The 14,132-nt window shown below is 41.1% G+C and overlaps 1 protein-coding gene across 38 annotated transcripts in view; it reads right to left on the reverse strand.

Annotated features, from left to right (window-relative positions):
* The window catches only part of Sorbs2 (sorbin and SH3 domain containing 2), a 90,236-nt gene that overhangs the window by 30,510 nt on the left and 45,594 nt on the right, over positions 1-14,132 (reverse strand). For 13 of the 38 annotated variants that reach the window (XM_048455657.3, XM_048455654.3, XM_048455642.3 and 10 more), the window contains 3 exons: positions 12,915-12,971; positions 7,561-7,610; positions 3,747-3,934 (listed from right to left, as the gene is read on the reverse strand). In XM_048455657.3, the coding sequence (XP_048311614.3) occupies positions 3,747-3,934; positions 7,561-7,610; positions 12,915-12,971 (295 nt within the window). Of the gene's footprint in view, positions 1-85; positions 1,673-3,746; positions 3,962-7,560; positions 7,611-12,914; positions 12,972-14,132 lie in introns of all 38 variants that reach the window. The other 25 variants (XM_085680256.2, XM_087900763.1, XM_085680255.2 and 22 more) reach the window with 4 other exon arrangements.

Here is a 14,132-nt window from a genome sequence, read left to right on the forward strand (position 1 = left end):
GATGCAGGATGGGAAAAAAATATGAACGAGTGAGTGGAAGGATGGTCGCTGAACCACAAGGGGAAAGAAAGAAAGGTTCATCCACCTCGGAAACTCAGCTCACTACCATAATCCTGGGCATGGTAGCTGTTGTGGGTCGTGTCCACATCTGGGAAAGAGGCACTGTGAGGCATCCTCCCACAGTCGTTTTGGTACAGTGGGCAATGAATAGCACCATCTTGAGGCAGTGGGTGGAAAGGCTGGTGCACAGGGCTCCTTTTCAGAGCGTTAAGGGATGAATTCCTCTCCGGGATCTCTGGCAACAGCTCGCTGATAAGCCTATGCAATATACTGTTGTCCGGCAGGCTCCCCCTCCTTTTTTCAGCCTTTATTTGGTCACAGATGTCCTTAAGGGCAGAGTCCAGAGCCTCGACTACGGAGGCTTTGCATTTTGCCTGTTCAGTCTGTTTTTTGGGAGTCAAATTCTTTTTCCTTCGGAAAGGCACGGGGCTGACTAGAAATGCAAGTTTCGACAGGCCTGGGTCCAATTCTTGCCTCCTGGGTTGGTCCAGGTTTTCATGCTTAGCTCTTTCATGTTTTAGCATTGTGGTAAACCGAGTGTACGAGGCTGGACATCGGCCTTTGCAGGAGCTGATAAGGTGCCGGTGATGGTGGTGGTGATGGTGGTGGTGGTGATGGCTGGATCCATAGAAGCTTTCGGAGGACGTGAAGGAGTAATGGTCGAAATCGCTTTCGCTGCAAAAGGATGACCCTTCTACATGAATGTAGTCACTGTGGTCAGACACAACTCCATCTTGGTCACTGTCGGAAAACTCTATATGAGCTCTGGGTTGCTCGTCACTGGTGACTTCGATGTGGATGGGCACCAGGGTTTTAGACTTGCAGTTTCGCTGACCCTGAGAAGGCTGTCTACCCTGAGTTTCTTCTTCCAGTAGAGACTCAATAGAAAATCGTCTCTTGGGACACAGGCCATTTTGTTGGGGTTCTAGGGTTATGGGAGACAACATCTCATCCCCTAGATTGGGCATGGATTTGGACTTCTGTATCAGCTTTTCGAATTCCGAAATGCGGGTGGGTACCATGTCCCTGGGCACCTCCTCGGTGGAAGACTGGCTCCAACCATGGAGCAGACCCCTATGCTGCTGTTCGTTTTCGTACTGCAGTATCCTGGACTTCACGGAGCAAATTACCTCCGAATTCATCAAATCCTTGCGGTTGATGCGATGCATCTTCTTGTACATTTTGAGGAAGCCCGGGGCATTATGCGCTGACCTGTGTTTGATTCTGGATCTGCTGTTAACGCACACTTCCTGGATGTAGGGGGAAGTCCACGCCATGGGGCAGCTCTCTTTGGAGTCTTCCTCACATAACAGAGAACCCATACTTTCTGACTTGGCTTTAGGGTCTGGGAAGCTGTCGCAGTCGTCATTCAGGAGATCATCACAGCTACGCGATTTGATTTTGGGGGACACGGTCTCTTCCGTGCTGCTCCAGATCTCTGCATTTTGTCGGGCCATTTGCCAGCCATTCTTGAAGGTGATGGCCCTTTGAGAGTCCCGGGGAACATCCAAATGCTGTCTATAAGCGCTACAGTACTCTAACTCACTAGAGGGGGCGCCATTGAGCCCCGAGTAACTGCAAAGGGATGAACACATTTTGCTATCGTCCCCACCTTTCAATCCAGAGCAGCATGGCAGGAGAGAGATATTTGGAGAAGTTAAAAGGTTCACAAAGAAAGGAGAGCTTGTCAGTATTAGCACAGCAAAGAGAAGGCAGTTAGTATGACTTAATCTAGGCACCTTGACATACATAGCTTCCGTTAAAGAGGAATGCCCCATGCTAAAACAAGATAATATTTTTCAGTGCAACTTTGCAGATACCACAGTAGACAAAACCAGATGTGAAATACACTTGGTCTAGCTAACACATTTCTACTGCACAGTTCAATGGCCTTTTGGCATGCCCAAACCACAACTTTTATCCAGTAAGCTTAACAATTTATGGATTGCAACCTCCCCCAAATTCTCCAAAAATTAGTAATTCATTCAGTTGCTATGCAGCGCTTGGGAATGAAACTTGATTTAACGCTCTATGGGTAAGAAAAATACTTAAATTTATCAGGATCCTTTTACATTTCAGATTGTGTCTGAGAATGACGGAGCCGTGGCATTTCATGACTGACTTGCTACTTAGGATATTTGTTGTGTGGATGAGTAGAATATGATGAAGCCATGTTAGCTACCAAAGAAATTTCTTTCTGAGAGTTTGTTAGGTCTTAGATGGCCCAGCTGTCCACCTAAACGGAGACCAGTCGTCACAAACAGTCTATTGCGCACCAGCTATGGCTTCGTTTTAACCACCATATGGCAACTGTTTCAATGCATACAGTTGTTAGGAGTACCTGACTCTCTGTTCACTTCCTGGACACTTCTGTTATAATTAATTTTCTTCAGATCCTTTGAAAACCCATTCTCTTCTATGCCAACTCCCAAAGTCTGGAGGAGATTGCAGGGCCCCAAATTTGTCATGCTACTGGGTCAATAGATTATGGTTCAAAAAAAAAAAAAAAAAAAGACCCAGGTAATCTACCAGATACCCAAATGAGCAACTCTGTTCCTTCATTGCTTAGCTTACTACATTTCCAAAGAGGAGAAGGCCATCTGAAAGAGTGGCCTGCCTGCCTGCCTGCCTGCTTGCCTTCCTTCTTCCCTCCCTCCCTCCCTCCCTCCTTTCCTCCCTCCCTCCCTCCTTTCCTCCCTCCCTCCCTCCCTCCCTCCCTCCCTCCCTTTCTTCGGTCCTTCCTTCCTTCCTTCCTTCCTTCCTTCCTTCCTTCCTTCCTTCCTCACTCCTTCCCTCCTTCCCTCCCTCCCTCCCTTTCTTCGGTCCTTCCTTCCTTCCTTCCTTCCTTCCTTCCTTCCTTCCTTCCTTCCTTCCTTCCTTCCTTCCTCACTCCTTCCCTCCCTTCCCCTCTCACTTTCTTTTTTCCATTTTCTTTCTTTCATGTGTATGTACACATACAAGAACAGGTCAGAAGGAACTTGTGGGGGTCTGTTCTCTCCTTTTACTCTGTGAGTCGTGGTGATCAGACTCGGGATGACAGGCTTGGTGGCCAGTGCCTTTACCCACTGAGTCATCTCACTAAGGCCTCTCATTGCTAAATTTGGTATTTGTGGCTTCAAGCCAGTATATACTTACTATAAACCATTGCTGAACACCATGTTACATGGTAGAATGTGATACTCTACCATACAAATAAAGGTTGAATAAAATAGGATAAAGGACTAAAGGTATGACTTAAATTATTTTCTAATCCAGAATTTAAAGTACCCATTGCATGTTTTAAGTGATATTTTTTCTTTTGCTATTTATAATTCTTATTCTACAAACTTAATTAGTTATCTATAATAACATTAGAAAATTTGCCTATGTCAAAATGTATAAATGCCTTTCTGTAAATATGAAAACAAATTATTTATTATTTTGGGTTTTAAAAAATAATAAATTCAATATATTTTTGAGAAAATAGTAGCAAGTGTTAGTCTGAGTTCTTTAAGACACTCAAGTGGCTTGCCAGTTTGAATTGGATTGGGTAGGAGCAATGGCTTTGATGGGAAACTTTGTTTGCTTCAGGGACACTACAGGTAAAGTCAGCATAAGAAAGTTATGATCATGAGGTTGGCCCTCCCTCCCCCATACTGTGGGCTTTACTGCGAACTAGCAAGCTTTGCTCATTTATTGTGGCTCACCTTGGGCTCTTGAGGGAGAGGAAGGAGAAGAACTAATGAACGACTTCGTAAATGTGGAGCTTGATCCTGGGAGGTCTGCCCGGCTGGGGCTGGTCCTGCTCACATTCTGATCCCCCAGGCCTCTGGGTGGGCCCACGGCAGGTTCACTCTTCCTCCGCTTCCGAAAGTCCCCAGCCATGCTCGCAGAGCTGACGGACGGAATCAGTGTCATTTGACTGGGATTGGAAGAGGTTAACACATGCACAAGGAAACTGAGGGTCACGCTAGATAAAGGCACAGCACCTAACCTTCCACCCACAGAGCTGCGGAGTGGGAAATTCATGCCTCCACGTTCAAAATACTTTCTGTAGGTTCGTCTTGTTAAAAAAAAAAAAACCATATCAATCTCATTTTAAAAGGGAAGCTCCCAGTTACAGATATTTGACTAGACTGTGTAGGCTCTTCATATTCATAGGTTCAACCAACTGCACACTGGAAATATTAAGAATTGGATTGCTACTGAACATGTACAAACTTGTGTTTTTATTCCCCCATGCGATCCACTATAATAACCACTTATTTAACCTTCACTCATTTTTACTTTATGTGTATGAGTGTTTTGCCTGAATATATGCCTATGTACTGTTCTGAGTGCCTGGTACCCATGAAGGACAGAAGAGGATGTAGGATCCCCTTAACTACAGTTACAGATGGTTGGGAAGTGTAAGTGTCAGGTGGGGGCTGGGAACTGACCATCGTGGGATCTCTTCAAGAGTAGCAATTGCTCTTATCCACGGAGATATTCTCTAGTCCCAATGACCCATTTTTATAGTATTTTTGTTGTATGAGTCTTTATACATATTTCAGAGTGTATAGGAGGCCAGAAGTAGGTTATGGTAATATTTTTTGAGACAGAGTTTCTCTGTGTAAGCCTCTGTCCTGCCCTGGAACTCACTCAGGCTGGCCTCGAACTCACAGATTCACGGGCTTCTGCCTCCTGAGTGCTGGGATTAGGGATGTGTACTACCACTGCTCGGTGGTGTAAATATTATGTCATTTATATAAGGCACCTCTGAGTCAGTAGATTTTAGTATCCTTGGTGATACTGAACCAGTCCTCTGCCGAGACCAACAGACAATTGAGCAGAGATCTCCCCTATGCCCATCCCTTTCTTCTTGAGCATCTTTCTCTTTACATCATCTATGGACACATGCAACAGCTAATGACCCTATCTGGATATGTCATCTCTCAAAATCTGTCTTCTATATACAGGGTTCGTGCTGTCTCTGACATACTTTACGGGGTTGTAAATGTGTAATGAATGCGCCCATTGGGATCGCGCCTTGTAGAGAATAATTTTGCTCCTACCAAAGATCCATTGGATATCATTTTCTCAGCTGTCTCTCTGGCTTTGTGTTTCCTAAATGCTACTGATCTTGTCTGTATGAACCATCGTCCCCAAATGTTACACAGCTGGAATCAGACAACATGTAATCTTTTCAGATTGGTCTCTTCCATTTAGTAATGTCCTTTAGAAAGACACTATTTTGTGTGGCTGGAGAGAGGACTCAGTTCCAGCACCTACAGCTGACAGGTATTTGTATATTTTGTCATGACTATCTCCAGTTCCATGGGATCCAATGCCCTCTTCCTGCATTCACAGACACCTGCATGCCTGTGACACACATGCATGCACTCAGGCACATAAAATAAATGCTTCAAACATCTCATGTAATCCAGGCTGGCTTCAGACTCACTATGTAGCCAAGGATGACTTTGAGTTTCTGATTGTCCTGCCTCTGTTTACCAAGTGCTGAGATTACAGACCTCTATCACCACACCTAGATTTAATATGGCATTGGGGACTGAACCATGGGTTTCATGCATGCTAGACAAACATTCTCCCAACCACACTATGTCTCCACCTTTCTCCATGCCTTTTTGTCACATGATAGCTTATTTCTTTTTATTGTTAAATAATATTCTATTATATATATGGGACAGAGTTTGCTAACTCTCTAACTTACCTAAGAAATAACATCTTCATGGACTCTAGAACTTGGCAATTTTGATAAAACAATTTTTGTAAACATCCATATGCAGGTTGCATCCTCTCTCTCTCTCTCTCTCTCTCCCTCCCTCCCTCCCTCCCTCCCTCCCTCCCTCCCTCTGTGTGTGTATCTTTGTGTTTATAATCACCCTTTAAAGTAAAAATTGCCCTACAGTGAACTTATTGTTACAATTCCTATTTGTTTCATATATATATTTATATGTATATATATTGTTTCTGTATGAAAGAGAGTTCTGACAACATGACTCAATCTAGAAGGAAGAACATGGAAGAAAGGACTATGAAAAATCAAACCATCTTGCAAAACAAGTCTCCTTTACCTTAAGGACTTTTTTTTTTCTTACTCAATGTGTTCAGAAGAACTTTAGGCCAAAATTCCAATGCTTTTTATTTAAATCACCAGAGATTAAAAATCTAGTCAGCAAGTAAACTGTTAAAAATTCCTTTACACAACTGTAGAGAATGGTGTTGATGGTTTTAAAGAAAAGGAGGTTGTTTTTTTTTTTTTTAAATCAGCGTTTCTCAGCAGGGTATCATTTAAGGAAACATCCGTAAATACTTGGATACATGCAATATACTGTCCTCCACGTCACTGTCATTATGTAAGCAACCGTGACGACACTGGATGTAGCTCCTATGCCATCTGCTGCCTGCATTTTATATGATTCTGTGGAGTATTATGAGTTATCGCAGAGTGGACACCCATGCCTAGAAGTGTGGAAATGGATGCACCCGGCCTTCAGAACTGACCTCTCGTCCCCTAAGGAGGCTGTCTTGTCATTGGTATTTGGTGTTCTATTTCTGTCCTCCTGTGTGAGACTCAGGGTGTCTTCATAGCAATCTTTAGGTCAGACTAAAGTTCTAAAGTTTAAGCATTTCAAATACTTTAGAGGTACACATAGATGTAAAAATACGGCAATGGGGATGGGGTGGGGATGCCTTTCTTTGTGATATCAGTGTAGTTAGGAAACGCTCACAATCCCAATTTATGCTGGACCTAAGTCACAAACGGTTTTACTTAGGTTGACACAAACCTGTAGAAAGACAAAGTACCATTACAGAACTGACTGTTGATGGTACACGATGACTGTGAATCTGCTATAGGAATTGATATTGAACTCCATCTGAATTTTGGTGATAGTTTCAATTAGGTCTGATATTTAAAACCTACGAATGGAGCTTAGATTGGTTGGCTCGGACAGTTATGACCAGAGGCGACAAGTTAGCCTGTTTTAGTCTGTTCTCCCCCCTTCCTTTCTGAACTCAGTCAGTTGCTGAGCTAAAAAAGCTGGTGTCTTCAGCTCATGGTGTCATAATGGATTGAATATGTTCATGGACTTGGGATGCCTTGAGATGTAGTGAAAACATTTATCTGTGTGGTCAAATTATAATTCACAAGTACCAGTCATTTCTTTATAAAATGTTTCTAAAGCAAGATTGAGAATTAGTTATTTTCAACCCTCGTTGGAACAAAAGAGGACACAGGAGGCAAAGGCCACAGTGGGAAGAACTGACCCCTGTGAAGGAAGCCAGAATTACATTGTCGAGTTTTAGCAAATTCTTGGGTGAGATATTTTTTTTTCTTGGATGAGATCTTATAAAGTTATATGCAAACCCAGAAATCAAACATGAGGTCTGGTACTTAAAATAAGAAAGAGAAAGAATCACATGATCTTCATCAATATTTCACTAAGGAAGATTACTACAAAGGAAGCAAGCGCTGGCATAGAATATTTTGTTAGTGTGATGTTGTGAGATCCTTACCTGCTGGGTCTTTCTAGGCTTCTGTCAATGGAGGGCTGATAGATGGAGGCCTGTGAAGACAGAAGAACAGGCTCATGAAAATAATTACTATAGCAGATTCCATATATTGGTCACCGTTGAGTTTTGTATTCTAAAAAGAATACTTTAAGATTTAGAGTCTAAATATTGCGATCGAAAGAATCATTTATTGTGGTTACAAAAATGTCTTTCCAAAAAGGTAACGTGTCCTTGGGTTCCATTTTTACAAACTACACTGCATTCTGTGGTGTTAGTACAATCAAGACATTCGTTTCATCAGGAAAAAGAAGAAAAACAAACAAAAAAACCAGTAACATTATCATCAGGAGCTGAACTGAATGAAGGGTTAAATGTATCTCCGGCACTAACTTCAGGCTCGCGACAACTGCTGAGATAAACAAGAGCTTCCTCTATGAAGGACTGACTTTATTTGTAGGAAAATATTTGCAGTCCTCACTAACTCCTTATAAACGTAAAGTTCTTTATAATTTCATTGTTATTGCCAGTTGGTATCTTGAAAATAAAGCTTTGAAGGTCTTTCTTATATCAACACACCTATTATTTTCGTAAAATGCGATGCACAGAATTCGATTGGAGATTAACCTAAATTACCTGGGACTTGAGCCAGGTACAGATTTATACACCTTGAGCAATTTGAGTTTGGAATTAGTTTCAGATAAATGACCGGATGTGCCAAGGTACCCAAGATACACTTCTTTAGAGAGCGTGCTTTGCTTATCTCATGCTGAACAGCACAGCAAAACCAATACTGCACAAAAGCAGGAGGTAGGACGCTTTCATTGTACGTGGCTGGTTCTGAGACGCTTGCTGAAATATCCAGATTATGGGAGAGGGTTGGCGTTGAGTTTCTGAGGGGACATTGCAAGGTAGAAGTAGCCGTGTTGGGATCTCTACACTCATAGCAAAGCTCTTCCCACTGAATATATAAGCTTTTGACTTTGGTCATGCTTAGTGCTCAATTCATCATCATAGATGAACTGTGGTTTGTTGAAAATGGAAATTGTATTTTGAAAATGTTTATCTGAAGGCCTAAAACTGTCAACCGCAAAGGCAAGAGTTGAATAATTTTGTCTTAAATTCCTATAGAGAGATTTTCTTATAAGAATATTAAAAACCTGTTTTGATTAAATGACTCATTTTATAAATTATTTCTCATACTTTTTTGATTAACTGGTAATAATACTATCAGTTTCCCGATTAAAACACTAGATTATAACTGACAGGCCTCATGCATAATATTTTGCTTTAATTCTATATTACTGATTAAAAATGGAATTTTACCCATATTAAAACAAAGGATCTTTTGGCATGAAAACATTCCTTCCTTATTTTGGACAGAAAAAAATATTTAATATTTTTACTACTTAGAAAATTCTTAGATTCCTATGTTCTCAACAAACATGAGAGTAGAAAATCACTCTGCTATGTCAGTAAGTTTAAATAATTATCTGCACTTATCTAAATTGGATACTGGAAAGTAAGGGAAACACAGGAAGGAAGAGAGGAAAGCAGTGAAATGCTATTACAGAACTCCACATGCTTGCAGAAGTGCTATCTGGGTGCCGCTGAGTACCGCCATCTCTGGGCCACAGGCCTCATGGGACAGCCTAACACATAGCTGACCTCACAGGGTCAAATTCAGGATGTTCTTAGAATATTCATGATAAAATCAGAAATATGAGCCCCTAGTTAAGATCAGCTTGGTTAACACTGTAATATGAAATAAAACACTGTGTGAGAACTGATAGTGTGTTTCTGAGTTAAGACAGAGTTCAACCACTCTTCCTCGCTCTGTTTTCCATAGTCCACACACGTTAAAACAAGTTTAAAGATTTTAAAAGCATTTAGTGTGGATGTGGTGTGTGTGTGTGTGTGTGTGTGTGTGTAGGTGAGAACATGAGGAAAACAATTCTCTCCTTTACACCACATGGATTCTGGGATAAAACTCAGGTCATCTTGCTAGCCTAAAAAAAAAAAATCATGCTTTAATTTTATGTATCATAAGAGAAACTTCAGTTGTCAATTATAAGGTAATAATAAAAATCGAGATTATTAAGGCAAAACCTTGTACAATAATTCCAGCTGAGAAAATGAGTCCCAAGGAAAGAACTAGTCATTTCCCAGACAAACGTTCGGCATTGTCATCTGATCACCACTTTAACACATTAGAAGGTCATTTCAAGGACAGGCAGACATTAAATCATTCTTTCTGATAAGAGATTATTGATTAAACTTTGCAAACTAGTTCTTAACTATTCTTTTTTAAAAAAAATCTCTTTCAAATTTGCAAAGTAAAGGCTTCATTCTGACATTCGCAAACAAATGTCTTAGTTACGTTTGACTTAAAAAATGTCATTTGTAACATACACTTGATAAAACCAGATACTTGATCAGTGATAGCTTAGGCATTATCAAATAACTGCCGTTTTTCTTACTAGAAATGTCATATAAAAGTTATTAAAAGCAGAATCAAAATATCTCATGGGAATATATTTTCTTACACTCTGAAAGGCCATGTTTTAAATTAACACCCTAGTTAACCATGCTATTAAAGTCACTCATGTCTCTCAGCCCCCAAAGGTAAGGACACGTAGTTCTGCTGCTATCAGATTGCTTTTATGTGTAGTAGTTTGGCCACCACCATAACATAAAAAGGGCATTAAATTAAATTGTTTTCATCTCTGTGCTCACTAACTACTGTGCATTGTAAATTCCTAGAAACCCATTTTACTCAAATTCAATAATTAAAAAATAGTTTCTAGTAGAGCCAAGCTTTAAGTACATCTATTGGGGATGGCAAAAAGTGGGCCATAAAGGAAATAGTTTTGAAACGAAGGCTAAGCAATTAGTAATTTATTCTCTTGGCAGCCATCTTAGCAGGCAGCGTCAGATCTCTCCTTTCCGGTTAATCCACCCTGCTTTTCCTAACTAGAAAGCCAATGAGTTAAATGTGATGTTTTCTAAGTTCTATCTCAAAATTAATAAGTCAACCACTTTGAAAAAAAATTCCAGAAATAATAATAATAAAAATTTCAAAAAATGTTGATTTATTTATCTAAACACATCAGAATCACACTGAACAACAAATAACACAAACAACAACACAACCAACAAATGGAGCCAGGCGGTGGAGGTGCATGCCTTTGATCCCAGCACTTAGGAGGCAGAGGCAGGCAGATCTCTGAGTTCAAAGTCAGCCTGGTCTACAGTGGGAGTTCCAAGACAATCAGGGCTATAAGGAGCATCCTTTCCCTGTCTCAAAAAACAGCAACAACAAAGTACCTAATATCTTAAAGAGATTTCTCCTTATCAAATGGATTATAAATCTAACAAAAGTCTATCAACACAGTAACATAGTTTCAGTGTGGAGAACTCAAGAAAAATATTTGATTGAATTGAATTTCAAAATAAATTCTTAGGTTGTCCATATGATGATAAAACATACAGAATAGAATTGTTTGCTTTATTTGATTCTTTTTAGAGAGCAGGCTTAGCTACAAAATATTACTGAATCCAATACTTCAAAAACTTCCTGATTGATAGATTTTACTTTTTATTGGATAATTCTTTTCAGCTACTTTCCTGTTTTAACACACACCATGATGCTTATTAGATGATCTATAATTTGGTGTTGCAGATTAAATCTTTGGAAATTTGAGTATTTCCTCTTCCAACTCCATGCCTACAATCATCCCCAATGTGAGTCATCCCAACTATGTATCCTTAGCATGAATTCCTGGCTTGTATCTTGCACATAGTTTAAATAAGGCTTTGAAGTGGAAGTAAGATTTTTTTTTCAGTGTTGCATTCACTTAAGAATACACAGTAACTATTCTGAGAAACTCAGATTCTGTGTGCTTCTATCCTGCCTGGCTACGTCAGAGAGTGCCCACGGGAGACTTTTATCTGCCTGATAGCTAATACAACAATGACGTATCTGCTTGTGTCTTCTAAGTGTTTTGCAAAATAACCTTCTGGTTTCTTTGTAGAGGGCAAACTTTGGCTTGGAACCCTTTAGTTCCTTTTCATACCATCTTTTCCTTAACCAGGTTAAAATTTATGTAGCTTGATATAAATTCCTCACCTGCTGATTGGCTGATTTTCATAAGTAATATTATCATTTTTTTATAAGAGCTACTTATTTTTAGTTTATGAGTGTTTTGCCGGCCTGCATGCCTGTGAACCATGTGTATGCCTGGCGCTGGTGGAGGCCAGAAGAGGGTGTTGCAAATGGAGTTGCGGATGGTTTTGAGCTGCTATGTGGGTGCTGGGAACCAAAGCCAGGTCCTCTGCAAGACCACAGGGTCATCACTCCAGCCCTACCCTTAAGCGTTCTCCAGCAGAGACTACACCTAAGTCCTGTGGCATAGGGCAGTGCAGTGGCTGTCTGCAGTCGTGGCTGTCTGAACTACAACAGAAGAGTTAGTGCTGCCTGCCAACGCTGTGGATCTGGGAAACCGGACCACATAGGCCAGGTTCTCCTCATCTTTATTTATTTATTTGCTTGCTTTCTTGCTTGTTTTTATTTTTCAAGACAGGGTTTCTCTATGTCGTTTTGGAGCCTGTCCTGGAACTCGCTCTGTAGACCAGGCTGGTCTAGAACTCACAGAGATCCTCCTGCCTCTGGCTCCCGGGTGTTGGGATTAAAGGCGTGCGTCACCACCGCCCAGCTTTGCCATCTTTATTCTTAACTGATGGCAAAGTTCACAAGTTACAAGCATTTAGCAAACGAAAGATTAGCCACATTTCGAAAACTATAATGAATAAGGGTCTGATTATGTAAGAAACAGAACTTTGTTTAAAAACCCATTCTTTCTGTGTGGGCGCAGCACACTTGACATAGCATGAGAGGGCATGCTCTCTTCATGGACAGTGGAAGACTGGCCCTGGGCCTTCACAGCAAATCCTTTCACCTAAGGTGCCATCTCCATAGCCCAAGAACCTCGAGTCTGGAGTCTGCACTTCTAAACACAATGGAAAATTGCCTTCTAGAAGCCTTTCAGTAGTCCTCTTCTCAGTTTGTGAAAATGGGCAGTCAATCCCTGCTCAAGTTAAGGAGTTGGTTGTTTTTTTTTTTTATCATGCTGCTGACTATTTTAACTGGAATTCACAGCTGGAAACACTCATCACCTGGAATTCAGACATAGCCAACCCCATTTACACTGTCTAGGTAATGCTACTGCACGCAAAGTAGTTCTACCAAGAGTTTTCAAAACCAGCTCGGACAACACAGGGGACTATTAAAAACACGCGTGTTCAGACTGATGGTAACAACAGGGGCGGGAGGGATCTGGAAGGAGAGAATTTGTCTTTACCTCATCGGGAACACCGGAAGAATGATCTTGAACATAATCCAGAGGCTTTTTAGGAGGCTGGGTGTAGGCGCACCACAGAAGCAGAGGTGGAGAGATGGGATGGAGGAGAGTCAATGGCAGCGAGTAACGAACATGTGGAGAAGGTGACAACAGTTAGAAACCGAGTGCTGACAGCATCAGATACACACAAAGAGGGACATGGATGGAGCAAGATGCCAGCCGAGGAGGAGGAGTGCGTGTCTGTCAAGATTCCCAGGCACTATGCAAAGCTGCGTGTGCTCGGTTAGGAAATTTGGAGACTGAAATCATCAGATCCAAATTAGCACTCCAGGTCATTGGCTCCAGCAGATTGCAAGGGATATTAAAGAAACACCAGAGGCATAAGTGGACAGCATGCAGGTGGGCGTCCTTGTGTGGCTGAGGTTTGCAGAAAGTGCTGGTAATTCAGGCTCAACCCAGGAATTGGTATAGTTTCTGGAAACTCTACCCCAAAATAACAGAGGCATAAAGCAAAACAAGAGAGCGTTTCCCCAACGAAACAAAATAAATTTTAATAAGAGGAGTTACCAGGAAAAAACAGGAGGAAACAATCCTCTTATTAGGTAATAGAAATGCCAGGAAATTTTGTTTAATATTCATTTACAGTCATATTTGATTTAGTTCAATAAAACATACAACAAGGCCAACCAAAGACTGCATTTTAATGTATAAAGAGGGCTTTCAGAGCCATCCAGTAAGGAATATGTGATTGGCATATTTATAAATCCTTATGTGACGGGAGAAAGAACACATTCTGAGTTCTTATAAAATTGCTGGGCAGTGTAAGTTACGTGCTAGTCAACAGTTCAGGGCTCGTGAAAAGGCATGTCTTGGAGAACATGAAACCCACAAACAATTCCTCAATGGAGACGGGGTAGTTAAAGGGAGCTATGTGAAACCTGAGTCCAACCTGCCCCAAACAGCCCACTCAGATCACATGAGGGCCAAACTGTGGCCTTCCAACATGGCACTCTGCTGATCAGAGACGTGTTGGTGGCTCATGAGTGAAACCGTGAATCAAGGTCCCCTGGGCTTTGAATGCTTTCCCTTTGTCACATCTCTTCTATTCAAAGAATCATTATACAGTGGGAATATACATTATCATTATATAGTGGGAATAATGTGAAAATTCTGGTAATACATTATAGTGGGAACTGCCCAGAGATTCAAGATGTTGAC

The sequence above is a fragment of the Myodes glareolus genome, chromosome 23, assembly GCF_982192425.1.
Source record: "Myodes glareolus chromosome 23, mMyoGla1.1, whole genome shotgun sequence".
Taxonomy (NCBI): Eukaryota; Metazoa; Chordata; class Mammalia; order Rodentia; family Cricetidae; genus Myodes; species Myodes glareolus.